General features: G+C 36.5%; 1 protein-coding gene across 1 annotated transcript in view; it reads right to left on the reverse strand.

Annotated features, from left to right (window-relative positions):
- THSD7A (thrombospondin type 1 domain containing 7A) overlaps positions 1 to 20,218 on the reverse strand; it is a 267,166-nt gene that overhangs the window by 81,719 nt on the left and 165,229 nt on the right. The window contains exons 7-9 of the mRNA XM_030264733.4: positions 19,437 to 19,618; positions 12,276 to 12,431; positions 9,727 to 9,930 (exon numbers count right to left, since the gene is read on the reverse strand). Of these exons, the coding sequence (XP_030120593.3) occupies positions 9,727 to 9,930; positions 12,276 to 12,431; positions 19,437 to 19,618 (542 nt within the window). The remainder of the gene's footprint in view (positions 1 to 9,726; positions 9,931 to 12,275; positions 12,432 to 19,436; positions 19,619 to 20,218) is intronic.

The raw sequence follows: 20,218 nt of genomic DNA on the forward strand, positions 1-20,218 counted from the left end.
CATTTTCTTTGCATTATTCATCCAGCTGCAGCTAGTAAAGAGTTGTCACCCTCTATATAATCTGACAGCTCAATTCAATCACAGTTAAAACATAGGACCCAAGAGGTGTAAGAGAGATCACTGCCACTGTCATGTTTACACATTTCTGAGTAATGGTTTTTAAATTAATTTCATGGATGCTTTTGTCTGTGTCCTACTACTGGCAGATAAAATGCAGTCTTTGGAGAACACCTTTTTATCCATCTTGCAATGAAATCTCATCATTATGAGTGGAAGGCACAGCATGCCTTTAGGGAGCTCAGACTGTGAATTAATCTTCTCTTTTGAAAACATTTTCATAGTCTTTCTCCCAAGAAGACTAAAACTAACCCATCCTTTTGACTTTTTCTTTCTCCTAGCCTCTATGTGTATGGATTCAGAGAAGGAGCTGTGAGGACAGCAACCAGAGGTAAATACCACTACATCTTATAACCTACTCTGTGTAAGGAAATATATTAGCATTGTTGCAAATAAACCAAAAAAATCCAGGAACACCTCTGCAAGTATAGGGACATTACAACTTCTCTACTCTGTTAATAAGTTATATAAAATAATGTCCCAAAGTCACAGAATTCTGAGAGATTTCATTGTAGATTGACACCTACTCACAAAAATAAACTGTACCCTGAAAGTAAGGTTCCCTTTTACTACTGGTTTTCTAGCAGCCTCCCATAATATAGAAGATGCTTCTAGCTTATGTAACTCTTCTTTTTCTCCTCTTTAAATTCAATTATGAGGCATCAAGAACAAGAAATTTCATGTAGTTTCTGCTTAGTATCTTTTCACTGGAAAACACGAATGCAGCAATTTACTATTTATAAAATAATATCAGTACCAATAAAGGATTTCTAAATAAAATTAGAAACAAACCTCTGATAATTCATGGGGCAAGATTTGCATACTTAATCCAGAAGTTAATCCTCCAAAACTACATAAAGAAACCAAAGAGTAAATGTCAAAATGAAAGGTGTCTTTGTATAATGCAGTTTTTCTAACTGTATAATCACATGCTTATTATTTTTCCACTGGGTCCCTTCCTCCTTCAGTTCCTTAATGGGGAGCTATTTGGTATTTTTAGTTTTATTCTCTTTGTTCAAGTCATGATCCAAAGTTTTATTTACCACATACTAATTAAAAATGTTATTAAAACAGAATTGGCATTTTTCCTAAGATCTTTCTGTCGTGACTATCATTCACCCATTAGCACAGCAATATTTTCAGAACACTGAAGATGTGGTGGGTCAGCATTATTTATATTTTGCTGATGCTGAACAAAAGCAGAGCAAAATTAAACCCTGAAGAATAGGACAACTAAGGTTAGTTGTTTCACAGATATTGCATTCATTACTACAAAATACCCACTTAACCACCGAAGGAGAATATCTGTCTCACAAATAAGTGGCAGATTCTGTGGAGAAAATGTCACAATTAAATTCTTCCTTCTGATGTATACATATATGGACTGGACAAACTTAATTTCCTAATGTTTGAGGGCTTTCTTTTGGAAACTAAAATATTAAATTTTGCTGTAATGCTTCTTTCCAGTTTTCTAGTTTAAAACAGAAGTCAAATGATAAACAGTATTTCTGCCATGGGTGTTGCACTGATGCTGGAAACTGCTGCTCTGTCTGGTGATCTCATGAGACAAAAGCAGAAGCAGACTAAAGTTCATTGCGTTCCAGCTCTAGAAGTTATGAATTTTCCTTTCTTCCCCATTCTCTGGCTTCTTATCCAGTCTTATTTTCTTCAGACACTATTCCTAATCTGCCACCTCGTTGTCCTTTTCACCCATACCTGCCAAATTCTTTCCGACTGCTTGTCAAATGCTCCCATGGGCTGGCCCTTAGCAGAGTAAATACCTCACCAAATTCATTCCTAATGCTTGCCATGTAGAGACATTTTATAACTTTGAGTTCTTTACTTGGTCTCAGAAAATTGCCCTGGAGGAAATCAGGGTCAAATCCTACCTTTCCCCAGATTTCAACCTAATTGTTTGGCCAGAACAAGTTTCTTTCTCTTGTCTCGCCATTCTTCGCCAAGTCCTGGGTACAAATCTCTATTTCCCTCTGCTAGGGCTGCGGCTATGTAGAGTCACAAACTCCTTGCACTCCAACATCTGAAAGAGATCACTGGGGACCTTGGAGAGACTAGTATAAATTGATTTTAGGTAATCATTGTGTCTGAGCATGTTTTAGCTTGAAGTTTCTTAAGTATTCAGTGCAGACACTGCTTGTGCTGTGCACAAGAGTTGCAAGAATTGCAAAATAGCACATAACATCTTAAGGCTCTAAGTGGCCACTGGCACAGTTGTGAAATCAAGTATTTTTTGGCAGATAAGGGTGATTTTTTTTTATTTATAAATACTCAACACAAATTATGATCTATAAGAAAGGTCAGACAATGAGCTGCTCTAGGCTGGAAGTACAGAGAGTAAAATTCCTATTTATTCTGTCTCAATATGAGTAGCTCATTATGATGTCTTTATCCTCACCATTTATCAACACAGTGGTTTCACAGCTTTGAAATTTGGTAACATTTATCTAGAAAATGGACCATAAGTATGCAGGTTGTTGTAAAATATAAATAGGCCTGTGCGAAATTTTCTCAGATGGAATACTGACTCCATCAAACCTAGTGAGACTATCCTGTTTTAGAACATTTTACCATACAGATTATTGACTAATGCTGTGTCATATAATCTTCTGAAAAGTGGTACTTAATGTATCGCTATATAGCATTATTATTATATATAACATAATTAGATGCAAAATTATCTCTTCTAAATACGTTTTGTAAAAATATTTCAAATATTTTCTGGGTATAGGGAGTTAACAAGTTGACACACAAACCCAAAACTAAAGGAGTTCAGTACAGCTCTAGAAATCCTGTTCCATAATCCATCCATAACTCCCCAACCCTCTTTTTCTTTCTTGTCTCATAATAACATAATTTGAAGTGATAAATGGAAAAACTGTACCACATTAAATTTACCTTCCTAAAGAAATCCAAATTGTTATGAAGCGCATCTACAACTATCTCTCTCTATATTCTTACCATGATGAAACTTGGAATCTAATCAGAATTGGGTTTCTGCATTGCTGAATATGACACAAATCAAAATGCATGCGTCAAAATCCCTACCGTCTAATTTAGTCACATTCTGTTCTTGCAGTATCCTACTGGTTGCACCATCAAAAACAAAATAAAGATATTAAGAATATGGATAATATAAATCATTGCTCTCTTTCTCAGTTACATTTTCAAAATATTTGCACTTTCCACTCCAGCAACCTCTGCTCTTAGAAGTCTAAAAATTTTATACAGGTGCAGCATTACACTTTAGAAGTAAACTGGTCAAAATACACCAAACTTGCCTGACCAGACAGCCACGTTATGATCTATTACACTAGAAAAAGATTTTGGTTATTAGGTTGGCCCACCTTTTTTCACCTTAATTATATTATTTATAGACATTAATGTCTCAATAGGCATTGTCCATACCAAGTGCAACTCTGTCTTCAATCATACATGATAAATTGGAAATAAGGGTCTGCTGCATTAAGTGCTAATTGTTTACTTGACTATGCAGAGGGAATAATGGTTTTGTTTGACTTATCCCTTTAACTGAAATCATCATGTCAAATTACAGGCAAACTATTGAAGACATGGACACAGAAAGTTATGTATTTAATTCTTTCCATATAATTAAATTACTACACGTTACATAAATACTAAAAGCATCAATTCTTTTATGAAACTCAGTAGTGACATGTCACTTTCCTAATATCAAGATGAAATACAAAAAGGAATTGGTGTCATCAATTAAATGTGACTTTTCATTGACAGAAAAGTTATCAATTATCAAACTGTTCTGAGACTTCAGTGAGGTAGTTTAAGCAATATACTGCACTCTTGTTTTCCTTATATTCCTTTATATTAAATAAAACAAATCTTCTTAAAAATAAATGTCTTAAAAATCCAATGGTCTGAAACATAATGGCCTGAGAGTGTCAGTTTTAAGGTCCTTTAAATTCACTGTATTTTACCCTAAGAAATTCGTAAATATACCAAGCATCCAAGAAATCTATTTGGTAGTTGATCGTGTTACCAGAAAATTCGAGGAAAGGAAGGACGAGAATTGGTATAAGTTCCATAGCCTATGTATTTACAGTGAGGAACAAAGTATGCATCTTACATTTGATTTATATGCCTCAGATGGTCATCCAAAAAGCTGTCAGGAGCAAAGAAGAGTTTAAAGCAATGCTGTTATGATACTGGCTAGGAAACAAATATTGGGAAATGATGACTAATGCAAACATAACCAAGTTCCTGTAAGCATAAGGCACTATGAGCTCAAAGGAACTGTCATTAGCTACTGTATTTTTCTGCTAATTGACTGCTGAGCATTGGCCAGATTTTGATCTGGGTTTTCTTACAGTCATAACTGAATAAGTCAATGTAATTTGAATGTGAATCTGGCTCTTCGTTCTTTATAACGAACTAAGCCATAAAGTGACACAAAGTGGCATTTTCTTTTCTAAATAATCATCATAAAATCCAACCAGTTTGATGGCTTCTTTATTCAATGCATAAAGCTGAACAATAGAAATGTCAGAAAAATAGATTCTTTATATGCGGGCACACCTATAAAATACCTATGCTCAGGTCCATTCAATCCCTTATTGTTTCCCATCATGAAAATAAATGACGACCAGAAGACTACTCAGTTAGCATTTGATTCAAACCATAAATATACAGAAAGACCCAATTCTGAAACCAGCCAAAATAATTTAAATAAAAATTGTTGCACCAGCAAAACTTAAGTTTTTCCTGAAATTTATCCTATATATTTCATTAGCTCCATATTTTAAGATGATATAAAGCCACAACCAAAAAAATAAGGAAGGAAATTGAGATATTGACCAGGAAACTATAGAAGAAAATTTAAACTAGATGAAAAAATTTGTAAGATTTACTTTAAAATAAACTCAACAAAAATAATAGAAGAGGTATTTCAGAAATAAGTATTTCTAACTCTTGAGAAAAACAATAAGGCAAATAAAACACAGGATGCTTTATTGCTGAAGTTTGGAGATTTTTGTTAGTCTCACTAGCTGAGAATAAGCACAGATAAAGGACAGGTATCCTGGAAATGTCCTCTGTTCTGTTTTGGTCAGTATAGTGTTCAGCTCTTGACAAAGTAGCTAAACTATTTGGTTTGCAATGTGTCTAAACAAAACAGACTAATCTATTTTCTATATCTTTTAATTAATACCAACACTACTGCTTTGCCTCTAGTATTGCAAAACTGGTAAAATCCTTACATTTACACCAGAAAATACTAATATCCATGGTGTCAGTCTCAGAAAAAACAGATCTGTGTCACCCACCTCCATACAGGTCCCAGAAAGGAATTTGTGGCACTCAGCTACATCATTATGCTCCTCTGCCTACACAACTTCAGCAGCAATTCTGTTACTTCATAGAGTTGTAGGAATTTGCATACACACAAAGAGCCTTGATGTTGCCATGGCTCCTTCTTCCAAGGCAAGTGACTCTCAGCTGTGAGGCAGAAGATGGCAACGAGTCCACTCCTGTCTGTCCCCTCTAGAGCTACCATAAACAACAATTAGTGAGCTCCAGCAAGATCTGGAAGAAATCTGTGCTTCAAGAGCGAGATCTGTTTTGTCTGGAGTAACACATGAAGAAGTACAAAGCCCAATATGCTATAAAGGCTGTAAACCAATGTATTATATACAAATTCTTTGAAAATGAGCAAGTCATTTCAGATGACTGTGTGAGGATTAGAAGTACACTCCAGCTAATGCCCGTACCTGAGCTACAGCCTTCAGCCCAAATCAAAAACAAAAATATAAGTGAACAAGAATTTTAAGGCATTTCATCAGCAGTTAATATTGCAGATTTTTATGTCAGAAATTATATTTCCTTATAACACATGAGTAGCAAAATATGTCTGTTAACAAAGTGGAGAAGCAGCCAGTTTTCCCACTATGGACTTTAAATAATGCAGAGATATTTATGAAACTGTCTTCTTCACAGACTGTCATAGCTACAGAGAAATAAAACAAATTCATCTGTTCTAAAATTACTCTTCTGTGTGTGAATTCTTTTAATATACTTAATAATAGATAGTATGCACACAGGTGTGTGTGTGCATGAGTGTGTGTGTATGCCTTTGCATATTATTACATATACAACAAAAATATTAATATCAATTTATTTTTAAACAGTCATTCTAGCATTACCAAAAGTTAATCTGTAGAATGGAACATGAGCAACAGATGTTATTAAAATTATCTATACAATGAAAGAATTTTGATCACTTTTTGTCATGTCTGGGAGCTTCCACAACCAAAAGCTGTTTTATTCACCTAAAACACTCCTTTGTAAAATTTCCTGGAAGATTTACTAAGAATATTTATTCTGAAAATGTTCTTTCCACAGTAAAAGACTGAAGTTCCATTTATATAATAAATTACATCAAAGTTAATTATAGCCTCCACAATGACAACCTGGGGAATGTCATGTTTTTTTCAGCATGAATGAAAATTCTGATTACTGCCATCCGCTGTGGAAAGAGTGACAATCACAAGCCTCCAGCAATAAGATGGGAGGATAACCTATTGTTTGCTGTTGTCTCAAAGGCTGTAATGACTCTTATCTAAACACCAAAATGAAGAGAAAAGCTAATTCCAATTATATTAAACAACTTCACAAACATTGCTGCTTGATTCTAACTGAGAAGCCAAACATCCAGGTCAAGACATATTACCCCAATTAATCATGCTTTAGACATATAGAGCGATGCAACCATGCACAGAAAGAGAAGCTACTAATCAGTGTTGGGTTTATATTACATTAAAGCTACAGAGGTTTATCCATCTAGGGTGCAGTGCTTAGTCAGAAATATCAGCCTTTTTCATTTTATAAAGCAGAAGCCAAGGGAAGGATACGCTCTTTCTTTGAATACATTTAAGTCCCTTCATTTCAACCTTTCCTATCCAGGCACTTTAAGATTTAAGGTTGGCTTAATACATAATACTAATACTAATACTAATACTAATAATAATAATAATAATAACAACAATAACAACTCTTTAAGAGACATAAGATAATATTGCCAAGCAAAGATTAGTTTAGTTTGAGTAACAGCAAACTTATGCAATAGTTAATGCTTTCCAAACTGTTTTCTTTCAGGGTCACTTTTACCTGTAAAACTGAAATTCCCTGTGTGCTAAGATCAAAAATATGGTAACACATAATTATTATATCAATTATGTACCTATTAATAAAGGTACAGTATTTAACTGACAGTCAATGCAGATTTCCCCAAGAAGTGCTCAAAGAACACCGAATATCACAAATTTCTTATGATTAATCATTTTAACCATTATGTTTCAACAATGGAAGACTAGCATTCTCCAAACCTTTTTTTTACCGCCGCTAGCCTGAAGCTAAGGGGGCTTGAAGCAAAACTTGCCTGACTGCAAAGTCTTGCTCTTGTATTTTGCAGAGCAGAATCTAGATGCCTGCAACAAGAGTTTGTTGAAGGACACCATGGATATTCTGTTGATTGCCAGGGTAAGAGGCCGAAGTACAAGATGGGAGCTATCTGGGAAGAGGTGGTGGTGTTTAGAAAGTATCTAAGAGTTGTCTACACGATTTCTAGTGGGTTGGAGCTGTGGGAGGCAAAGTAATAAGATACTTGAGCGGAGTCAGTGTTGAGGGGAGATTGCTGAGGTTGGTGGGTCTTTGTTTTCTTCTACTGCATCATGCTAATCCTTCTTAGGAGAGAGCAAAGAAGAAGACACTTGGTATTACTGGTGAAGTAAACAGAAGATTGTTTTCTAAAGGAAGAAATTTCAAGAAAGGAATTTCAAAAGAGGAGTTCGAGCAATTCATTACATTACTCTCCACTGCTTTTGCACTCCCTCAAACATAACTGAACACATATTTTTGTGACTGGATGAATGGGTGATCAGATCTTTGCAAAATAAGACATAATTGCAATTTGTTTTTCCTTTCTTTGAAGCTAAGCCCACAACTCTTTAATCTTAAAGACTGATAGGCCAAACCCTGACTTCTCACTCTTTCTGAGGCAGATTACTGATATAGGCAATGTATAAGGCCATATATTTACAGCAATATATAATGTTATATAATTAAGAAAGACAGAGAGGCAAAAAACAATACTGGGAGTAATAAAGTTAAACACAAATCTTCAAAGTCAAATTTGGCCAAAACCAAAGCCCATGAAGTGCCAAGGGCAAATCCTGCAAGTTTCAATAGAAAATATCATATACACAAAAGACATCTCAAAGTTTAATGGATTAATTGCATGCTCCAAATATACAATAAGTTATAGTCAATATAAATTACTATATTACAGTTTAGAAAGAAATTAGATGTGTGGGAAAACACAATTCCTCAAAATAAAGGCAAGCCAAACAAAACATAATCTAGTAAAGCAAAAAAAAATAGTCTTTTTGTTTTACAGATTTTAAAGTGTCTTCACAATTATTTAGGAAACACCTTGATTTACAAGGAAAAGGTCATTTTTCATCTGAATATGTATACAAAAACCCCTGCAAATAGTTTCAGTGTTGTTGCCAAGAAATTATCAAATTGCAAAGGGAAATTTTTTGAGTTAAGGACATAGAATATGGTAGATTGAATATTGTAATTCTAGGCTAATCTCTTTCTGAGCTATAAAAATGGTTACTAGTTCTCTTAGGTGTATGCAGAAAAATAGAGCTTGCATTCTAACTCAATGCATTTCAATTTAATCCTCAAAACTCAATTACAACCAAAAGTCTTCAGCATGAAAGCTGAAGATTTAAATATCTCTATAATGAGTTCTTATTACTTCTGACTGATCTAATATCACAATGTTTTTTGCAGCTGTTAACACTCATCAGAGGTGTCCTCTTACTTCTCTGTTGGAACTTAGAAGCCGCTTACCATACTACGCTGCAATTAATACAATTATTTTAATTTATCTGCTGCTCTAGACTTTAATATTGTTAATGAATAAAGACTATTCTCACAACAGTAATTCATGAACCTTCAGTAGATTAAAGTATTCTGTAAGCAGCTTTCAAAATTGGCTTTTATGACTGTGTCATGCAAGATCTGTTTTGTCTCACAGAAGATAATTGAATAATGGTTGTAATTTTTTTGACCTTTTGAAGAAGCAAGACAGCTTGGACTGTCAACCCAACTCTGTAACGCTCATCAAACCATCCTTTTTAATAAACATGTTATTATTATTTTTCTTCCAGCTATACTGCAATGCATCTTACTTTGCTCACATTTTATTTGTTTCTAGGCTCAGAGGATCAGCTTTGTTAGTGGGATTACATCAGGGAATTCAGTCAAGCCACTGCAGGCATGAATCTGATCTACTGGCAAACAACAGTCATATTCTATTTAGGTTTCTCTAAGTCACTTTCTGAAGCTTTGAAACCATACACAGTGTAGGTGAAGGAGCTTGGTCCTAGAGCAACTAGAGGTCTTACCCTTCCTCCCCAGTATTAACGGACATTTATATCTATTCCACACAGCTTGGTTTTAAGGATCAAGAAAGCTGAGAATACCCCTTTCAGACCACATTTTAGTATCTTCACTCTAGCTGGTGTGGGCTGTAGGAAAAAGCATCTGCCTTACCATCACTGTTGATGCAGACGACAACAGGAACCTGTGTACCAGGGCCACATGGCTTTTCATTGTCAGGAATGCATTCCTCCAGCCCTGTGATTCTCCAGTCATAGCAAGAGGGCTCTTCACATGGGATGGCTTCCAACAGGTGAGGGCAGTTTCCTGTTCCTCCTGTAGGCTCATTGGTGATGCGACGTTTCCTTAGTTTAAAGCCTGAAATGTACACGAAAACAACAATTTAACTCTAAAATGTGAAGCACTTTTTATCTGTCTGCACCTGAGTGAACAGTTCTGTTTCTCTTCTCTGTAAAACATGCCACAGACACTCAGCAGAACAATGCATTTTAGATCATTGGGTAGAAGAACTCAATAAAGAAGGACTAGAGATAAAATTTTATAGGTTTCAATGTTTTGAGCCTCCTCAGGAGGCTTTGCTTTAAACCCCTGTTTATCATAGTCATGCATACTCCAGGAAGGAGACAGGATCATTTCCTGAGCCTCACTCTTGCAAGACACATCTCATTTTATAAATCTTGATTGCATTGTTGGGTTACCATTTCTCAAATATGCTGTTTGTTTTCTTCTCAGGTATCTTCCAACAGAAATGGATCATCAAGTGAAATCAGCTTACAAACACTCGTTCCCCCTTCAACCCTCCAAAATATAACGGAAGAATAAAAAGACAGCTTGTGAGAAAAAGAAAAGCATGAAATAAACTCAAGTCCTGTGACTACATTTCCAGTAATAAACATCATAATATTCCCTTTCAAGCATCTAAAAAATTCCTTAAGACAACGTAGACTCATTTTGGAATGGACAAACTGCCGGGCATTTATGCACTGCATCATCTTCCAGGTCAATGCCAGCAACCAAAAGCAACCCACTCTCCCCTTTCAGGATGGCTCATTAAAAAAAAAACAGAATAAATACAGTCAGAAAAACCTAACCAAATGAAATAGATTCAATAAATAGTTTATCTTTTCACATATTTTTACTGTCTCTTTTGTGTTGTATCATTATTCAGGCAAGTTAGTAATATACAGATATTTTTTTGTAAAATACTACTAATATACTCTGTCATTTCGACCAAGACACAAACTAAACAGGAGAGTTTTCAAACACACGTGTAAGAATTGATTCTTCGAAGATATGCCTCTTAATTAAATTGTAGTAGGTATTTACTTTCAAAATACTTTTCCATTTTTCTTCAGTTGATGTTTCCTTTTTTCTAAGTTGAAGAGTTCAGCCAAATTATGTGCAAAAGGTTTTAGTAAGCCTGACACAAAAGGCTGATATCATTTCAAAAACAAAGAACTCCAATATCTACAGATACAAAGGATGCAAATAATCTGGAAATATGTAGAGAGACATGCTGCTAAAAATGGGAGTGCCTGTACAATTTTCACATCATTCTCTCAGAAAAACTGTCAATGCAATTATAAAATAAAATGTAAGAATTTCCGGATAAGAAAACATTGGCAGTTGAGAAAAGATCCCTGCTCATGCATGCAGGGATAAAGGCTTGCACAAAGTACATCCTAATGTATTTCTATTAAACAGATGTCCAAATCAGTCTCACAAACCTAAACTTTACCCCTGAAAATGTAGCAAATCTTTCAGTGATGGAACAGGAACAGAAATAACAGACTTCTTGATAGCTGTACTCAGAGACTTAATCTGATAGATTTGCACACTGAACTGCATTTTCCTTCTTGAACTGATCAAGGTTGGGTCAGAGTTCCACAAACAGCTTTGCAAAACTTGTATTACTGCTGCCCAGACAGAAGTGTAGCTGGCAGTATGCCAGAAATATCCAGCTAAGCAAACGTAGCAATCACAGTTACTCCTTCCAGTGGACATATGTAGCTGCCCTTTCTTACGACTGTTTTCAATCAAGAAACCAAGTCTGTATTCCCAATTTTATCAGATAATCATTTTGCAGCAATGACTAGGCCAGTTTTTCTCATTTACAACCAGAAGTCCACAGAGTTCTAACATGAGGGCCCTGTCACTTGCTTTCCTATTTTGATGTCACGTTACTACAATCTGTTCTGCATGGCAGTAAGTTGTAAAACACGCTGAAATTGAAACCAGCACATATGTCATAAGTAAAACAGTGTCATGTATCAACAGGGAATGGTGCCATCTCTTTGCCAGATCATGCTTTACAGTCTAATGGTGAATTCTTAAGCTATTACTGAACTGTAAATCTTTGAGTGCCTTGTACGCTACACACCTCAAAGGAAGTTTCTGTCCTCCTTTTGAGACAGCGCCAAAGTTGTAATTTGAACACATAAACTGTATCCCTTTTAATCTGATAGGACAGTTTGAAACTGGAATTGATCTGTAGAAACCCAAACTGATTGAGAGCCTAGTAAACAGGCTACATTTTTGCTACCTTTGGTGTAACAGATGTCAAATGCAGTCCTAATTCAATGACTTTATTTTGATGCCCAGAGGCACTACATATCTCAGTACAAAATTAGTGTGCTTACATAACCCAGTGACTTGGAATAGTAAACATCACCATTAAAAGGCTCTGCTGAATTTTTACATACCCTTCTTGGCCTGAGGGTCATCACAGCTTTCATAGGTACATGGTCCCCAGGCTGACCATGCTGAGGTCTCGCACTCTGTAGGACAGGGAACATGGCACAGCTGGGAGGTGCTGGGAAGAGGTCCTGTACACAGTTTACGGTCTACTGGCCTTGAAGCTGTCGAAACAAAGTCAAAATATTTCTCATATGTCACTGGTCATAATCCTAATACTCAGCTCTAAGTGGACATAACCATCCTTTAGTCAGAAAGGCTGCTATCTCATCATTTTAATCTGATGACGTTATGGAAAAATGCCTGCCTTGAAAAAAATTGAATGGAAGTCAGTTTACTCTTTGCATGAACAAAGTCAAATCCCATTACGTGGAGACAGGAAGAATGTAGATATTGCAGCACCCCCTCAGACCCAGTCATTTCCTTTGAGGAGTAAATTATACTGCCACAACAATTGTCCACTTTTCATTCTACATAAATTTGTGCCCTGTTATCTCATTACTTCTCCTCTTAAGAAACTGAACAAAAAGCTGCATAAATCCCTTTGCACTTGTATATGTAAGCTATATGATGCTATAACTTCAAAGGCCTGGCTAATTATTATTTAAAAGATTATTTTTAAGCTTTAACATGAAATACAGCTAAAGTTTTGGCAAAAACTTTTTTTTTTTTTTTACTCTAAAAACCATCAAGTGCACACTCAGCAGTAAGATTTGTGCAGCAGCAACTTTATTTCAAAAAAGACTTTGTTTCAGATATATATATGGTTTGCATTTGCTATATATGTCTATAAATATGTATACATCATGTATATATGTAGTTGTAAAAACTATACAGGACATTTTTTTTAAGTGTTATTAATCTATAGACACACATGTGAAGGAAGAGTCTTCTGTTCTTTAAAGATCAATAACTTGGGCAAAAATCACCCTTCTCCTTCCATACTTTATTCTTTTGACTTTCCAGGTAATACAATTAACAGGACAATTCTATAAGGTGCCAGAGTAAGGCACAGAACTCTAACTGATAATGTACCATCTCAATGAATGCAAGATTTTAATTCTCTTTCATAATAAAGGACTTGACAAAATATTACAGTAAGCAGAAAATATTTGCTAGAAGTCTACTATATTATTTCATTTTGGTAGATTGAGGAAACATAAAATTCCTTAACTTAAAACACTCTCCTTCTATTCAGCTGTTTTTTTCCCCTGTGGGAAGTTACATCATTAATTTTTGTCACCACTTTTGATGGAAAGACTCTCAGAATAAATAGATACAGTATATGACAAAATACATGTCTGAAAGACAAGATTAATAATCAATTATGGAATGTGAAAGTAAACACCAAGCTGTTAAAGTACAGTCGAGCTTGTACATATGTGTGTATGTCTTTCCATTCAGATTTTCTAAGTGTCGTGGTTTGACACAGAAAAAGAATTTTTCTCAGAAGGAAGAGGTCAATTTGGATATTGACCAATTGAAGGTGGACACACCTCTGAGAACACAGAGGGGTTAAAAGCAGAATTCCCAGGAGAACTCGCTCTTTTTGGTTCCTGTCAGCATGCAGAGCAGGACTCTCCCCTGCCCGGCCCATGGCTGGGTGAGGGAGGGGAAGGCCCATGGCCTGACTGAGGTAGGCCAAAGGGTGGAGGGGACTGGAACCCCCCTGCAGATGGAAGGGTGGAGAAAATCTGGGAGTCTCGGTTCCCCCCCCAGAGTCTCTCTCACTCTCTCTCTTGAGAGAAAGAGACAGCGGTGGTTTTGTCAGCAGTTCACCGCAGGGAAGGAGAAGAGTGGGGGGGCCGCAAGGTGCCCAGCTGCCGTGGGAGCTGGAGCCTGGGCAGCGAGCCATCCTTGGGAGTCAGGACTTTTAACCCTTCCTTGAGAAATGAAAGCTTTGTGAAATTTTTCTCCTCCTCGGTTTGAAAGAGAAGAAGAGAGACAGCTTGGACCCTGGGATGTTGGAAGGAGAAATTCTAGGTGGGAGGAGATGATGGAGTGGCTTTTTGGCTGGACTTTTTCTTGGTAGCCACAGACTGAACTGATTTTCTCCTCCAAGAGAGACTGTATTTTAGGAGGATGCCAGTGAGTCAAAGAGACCTGCTTCAGCTGGGAAAAGACAGAAGTGGAGCGAACAGAGAAAAGTTAGGGAGGTTTGTGGTGGTGCCCCCTGTCTTCAGAGAAGAAGAAGAGAAGAAGATCTCTGTTCTTGGATCCTTGGCCCCAGGGGAAAATGGGGGGGACTGTGGTCACAAAAATGAAAAACTGAACTGTTGTTTTTTCCCCTCTTGGCAGGGCATCCTTGAAAGGAAAAATCCTAAAAGCAATCTGTCCATCCATGCATTGGTGGTGAGAGCAATGTGCATAGAAAGGAGAGGGCCACCATGGCAAACTTTTTCTCTGGGCGGTGCCATGTGTAACATGGAAACACAGGATGTGGCAGCTGTGTTTCTTGGGGGGTCTGTGGCACAGGAGAGGCTCCTCTCTCCCTCAATGGACTGAGTATCTATCGTCTGGAGGGTGGAAACATGATTGGGGTCCAGATTGTGTCTCGCTGTGGTTTGTTGGAGTTGGGTGTGGGAGGAGGAATGCTTTGGATGGTTTTAAATTTGAATTTTCTGTGTTTTTTTTTTCTTTTTTCCTTTTATAGTAGTATAGTAGTAGTAGCTTAATAAAGTTTTTTTTTCCTTGTTATTAAGCTTGGGCCTGCTTTGCTCTGTTCTTGATCTCATTTCACGGCATTCAATTGAGAGATTGCATTTTCATGGGGGCACTGGCATTGTGCCAGTGTCAAACCATGGCACTAAACAGGTGATTTTTACAGTTTCAGAAAAAGCATCCAATTCTCACTTTTTTAAGGGGAAAATGGAATAAAAAATCCTCACCCTATTCTGGTTTCAATGTTGCCTCCTTTGGCACAGTTTTACAATGTGTTGGTCCATATAATGAAGGCATGAAGGGGCAGATAGTCATTTAATGTTACTGTCTCTAACTTACCAATCTCTTGAAAAAAATATAATATAAGGCCTGATATCCAAGCATTTGCATAATGCTATGTTGAAATTAAATTTTATGACATATCATTGAATTTTACAGTAATTTTGACATGCACACCTAACATGCATGATAATCAACATAATATGTGTATTTGGTGTAGAAAATGGATGTAAGTAAACATAATTTGCCTGTTGAATTTGTATTACATAGTTTCTAAAAAAAAAAAGAAAACCAGTAAGTAACTGCTATCTATACATTTTTAACCTTTATTTAAATGGGTAATTGCCCAAGAGGGACAGTTGAAATTAAGGGCCAATCATACTCTTGAGACACAGTCTTGCTTCAGGGAATAGAGAAAGTGCTCTGCGGAATTCCATGCTTCATCTCTAGCCTTCATCATGATAAAGAACTTGCCATCACACTAGTTCAGGGAATTTTACTCAGAAAAATAGCAAAGATCTTTAATCAGGAAGCTTTCAGCAATAGCCGTTTTTTCATGTCACAGATGTCAATAAATCTTTAAATATGCCAAAATGCTTTCCAAATTCTGCTTTTAGACCCTAAGTGATGTACAAATGTTATCTCTTATATATTGCTTTTGCAACAAAAGAATTCAACCATTGGACAGAAAAGTTCTGTTTCAGATTATTATTTTTTTTATCATTGTTGAGCACTTTAGGATGAATTTCATGCAGGATTATTCAAATTCTTTTCTTAAGATGACAGTAAAAGAAGAAAACAGCTTTGCCTGGGCATCTTATGACCATCTTGTTCCCATGAATTTAAATTCATTTCTTTCAGCATCACAAAAGTATGATTGAACACAGGGTTTGATGCTTATTGTTTAGCAAAGACACTCTGACATAAGAAGATACTAGATGCATATATTTACAGTTTAAAACCTTATCTTATCTCTGACTTTTCATACTCTCTTGTGTCAGCAATAAAGATTGTTTTTTATTCCTTGGAAGTAATGTTGAATGCCGACTGTGTGTAATATTACAACATCTATGTGAAATTTGACCAAATTTTGGGCCAAAAATAGAAAGAAAAGTTAATGCATTTTGATAATCTCTCTTCCTCTTTCAGTCTAACTAATATATTAGATTTAATTTTCAATGGATTTGTTTGAGGTTAGTAACCTAAAAAATAAAGTAAGATTTAATTATCCATTCCTCAAATCATCTTCTATATTAGGAAATTTTAGCTGAATATATTTTATACAATTGGAAAACACCTCCTTGAATTACTGCATTTTAAAAACAACCAAAAAGAAAAAGAACCGTTTTGCTTTTATGCATTGGCTACGTTTATCAAGATATCAAACCCTCCATCTTTCTCTAAAGACTCTCAAGAGACTAGTGCCCAGTAATGACTAGGCTAGAAAAGAGACTGAATTTGTATGTGACTATATCAGTATAAGCAGACACAATTTCATATTTCTCTTTCTGATCATTTGCCACACTGGTTTCATAAAAAACAGCACAAAGAATTTTCTTCAAGTACTCTCACTCAAAAATCCCAAGAAAAACCCAAGCCTAAAACACATTATGGCAAACAAGTAAATAACATATTTTCTTCTCATTTTCTATAATGCTGAATTCTCTCTTCAAAACACATTAGATAATTCAGAATGTTATGCTCTGAGAAATGGCACAATTCCATGCATGTAAGCAGTTCCCCTATGTTTAATAGGGCAACGAATGTGTATTTGCAGATGTAGAATAAATTTATGCCCATAGAGGAACGTTTCTCTTCTTTATTCTACATCAAGGGTTTTAAAGGTACTCGGAATAAGATGAAACAGTCCACCTCATATAGCAAAAGAAACTTCATGACTAAATCAGTTAAGTAGGTGAACAGTGATGAAACAATTCGAGTCAGTGACAAGTAAATGGCAGAATGACTGTGGCCTCCAGGAACTCAATTGTCACTGCTTAACTACTACAACCAATGCTCCTTCTTCTTCCTACTGACATGAATACTGCAAGGGATTATGGTTCAGCTAAGTATTAGAAGTTCAAATTCTTACTGGAGGCCTAACTTGGTATTTTAAATCTACAGAAGGGATTGCAGACAGTGGCTATGATGAAAGCTGAAAAACAATTCCCAATGCTCAGAAGTGAGGGAAAAAGCAGACACTAGCTGAAGGAGTTCAGGAGTGGAGCAGGCAACTGTTCCATCATCCCAGCTGGCTCATGAGCTACATTAGATTGAATTTTGGCCTGTCACTTTCAAACTGGTCTGAAATTTCCTGAGAATGTTCAAATCCATTAAACTATTTCAGAGCTGCATAAACATGTTAAGTAAACACATATAGCAAACAAAGTTCCCCAAAGGGGTGTCGCCTCCTTTGCATGCTCTTAACCAAGAGGTCAGGTGGGAGGCCTTAATTCACCTACCTGTTATTTCAAAAGTGATTGACAGCAGAGGTGCAGCACTAGCCTTCGACTTGCTCTGTGACTGACTTTCTGAAATAACAGGGAAACGCCACCATGAGTATATGAGAACAGAGGTCTTTAAAGCAGCCTTACCAAGATAGCATTTGCTACAACCAACAGTAAACTTCACTGAGATGAAGGCGTTTCCCCACAGCATAATCTGGTGGGTGTGTGTCCTGTTTTTTTCCCATCCTCAAATTACTCATTGTTTTCTATTCTATGAGGGGAGAGAGAGGGAGGATGAGCAGACCAGCACCTCTTCTGAAAATCTGTCCCCTAATGTGGAAACAGCCCAGAGCTCCTTTTTAAACTAAGAACCACTTCACTCCCAGTTTGAGCTCTTGAAAAACTGTTCTCATGTTTATGCATCCAAAGACTAGTTACATTTTAATCAGCTTTCAGGAGCCTGCAGAGATTACCTCCTGATGGGCTCCATGTATTCCTGTCACAGTCTGATAAGGGCAAATTTCACACACGCCTAATCTGGCGAGACTTCACAGCCTACCAAAATCCTAATCATCATTCTGAACAGTAAGCTGCCACTGGTTTTATTGTTACCTCTCCTTAGCTGGGAGGTTTTTGTAGCTCACACTACGGCATAGGCATCTAAACTTTGTTCAGCAGAGGCGATTTACTAAAAGCCCTTGGGCAGAGCTGATTTGCATAAGACAAAGAGGCTTGAAAGATTCTTCTTTAATAAATACAGATGTGGGGCTTCGGAGCTCGCAAGTCCCACCCTACTGATCTGAGCAGTCATGCTGAAATGAATGTTGGCATTAACATTCCCCACAAACTCTACCGCTACGGCAAGTTTGAGAGTACCTTTAAAGCAGCAGGAACCTCACTAGTCTGCTGTCTGGCCAGCCCTAGACAAAAAGTGGTATTATGTAGGATTTGCATATTGATGTTGTTTTTCCTGAAGTACATGGCTGTAATGTGTATTTGTATGAAATAGGTAGAGGATACAATTTAATTAAAAAGTTAAATGTTAAATGCATTTAGCTTAATTCACTGCTTTCTGAATCTGTAGTTCTGCACTATTATACAGAAGTAGATGCAATATAAACTACTCAAGTGCTATTCTAAAGCATGTAGACTACCAAATGGATTAAAGATTTTGTATTTTAAGCTATTCTCTCTTTTCTTAAGAAGCTATACAGGCTTTAACAGTGACTAGGAATAATCTCTTCTCTCTTACAGTTAGGTAAATAAGTCAAGGAAATTTTATTGGCTCAAAGACCTGAAAGCTACTTAAAAACTTGACCAAATCAAGGGAAAAAAATCCTTGCAAGTTAAATCTAATAATATTTTTATATTCTTCTATATCAAGCTTACATGCCAGAATTGACATATTCCATCTGCAAGCACAAGTTCATCACCCAGATGAAGGACACACAAAAATTTACAGTAGATGAAAAAAACAAATCTAGGACTTCTGATCCACCTTTTCATGTTCTTTCTTATGGAAAGGCATCCTACACACTATTTTTCAGTAGACATTAAGAAACAGTAATTTGTAGGAATTTATATTTGGTATCTATATTTGCAGAATAGAGAATGAAATTTCTGCTACCGCAATTAAGCATTTTCATCTGAATTAAAAAATAGCACTAACTCACAAGGTAAGGAGGCACTCATAACAGAAGACAGTGGAAGCTGAAAAAGAGCTCTGGAATGCTGACATGCTCTGATTTCACACTAATTTCATTGTAATTGAATCAAATTTACCTTCTTTATCCTTGAGTGTGTTTAGGTAGGAGAGGAGATTTTCATTAGCCTGCACACAGTACACCTCCCTGGTTTGAACTCCACCTCCGCACAGCGCTGTCTGATTTCCTCGCCTCTTGTCCTGCTGGCTGAGGAGAGGATCGACGCGGCATTCTGCCCACTCGGTGGTGCGCCAGCCGTACCTGCATCACATTCCGTTAGTCAGGTCTCCAGAAATCATGGAGCCATTTCACACAGTATTAAATTAGACTAGCTGAAACACCTCAGTACCTCATTAATTTCATAAAAGGCCTGAGCACCACAATTTCTTGCACACAAAGGTGCATTAAATCTCGCATTTTATGTGTATGGAAACTTTTTTTGTATTGTTTCATTTTTAAAATCATTATTCTTTAGGAGGATCTTTTCTGTTCAATTCCTGAAACATACCACATATATAAATTATTTGAGGGAAGAAGATATACAGGGACATATAGTCTATGTTCAGATAACTTTCAAGACTGTGACTCCCAGCATTTGTTTAGAGCTTGAGAATTTACATAAATAAAATCCAAAATACGAAAGAGATGTGAATGCTGAGAAACATAAGAGCCAGAAAATGAGGGAAAAACCTCACAATTCCCCCTTCCCTCCCTCCAGATAATCCAAAAGCCTATTGTTACCTTTGAAACAAAAGTTTCTTCTGGATATCAAGGTGACACTATAATTGTATTTCTTTATTATGACTACAGAAAGACTTTTCAGTAAGTTCTCTTTTTCACTTCTTTTAAAAGGAAGATCAT

The sequence above is a fragment of the Taeniopygia guttata genome, chromosome 2, assembly GCF_048771995.1.
Source record: "Taeniopygia guttata chromosome 2, bTaeGut7.mat, whole genome shotgun sequence".
NCBI lineage: Eukaryota > Metazoa > Chordata > Aves > Passeriformes > Estrildidae > Taeniopygia > Taeniopygia guttata.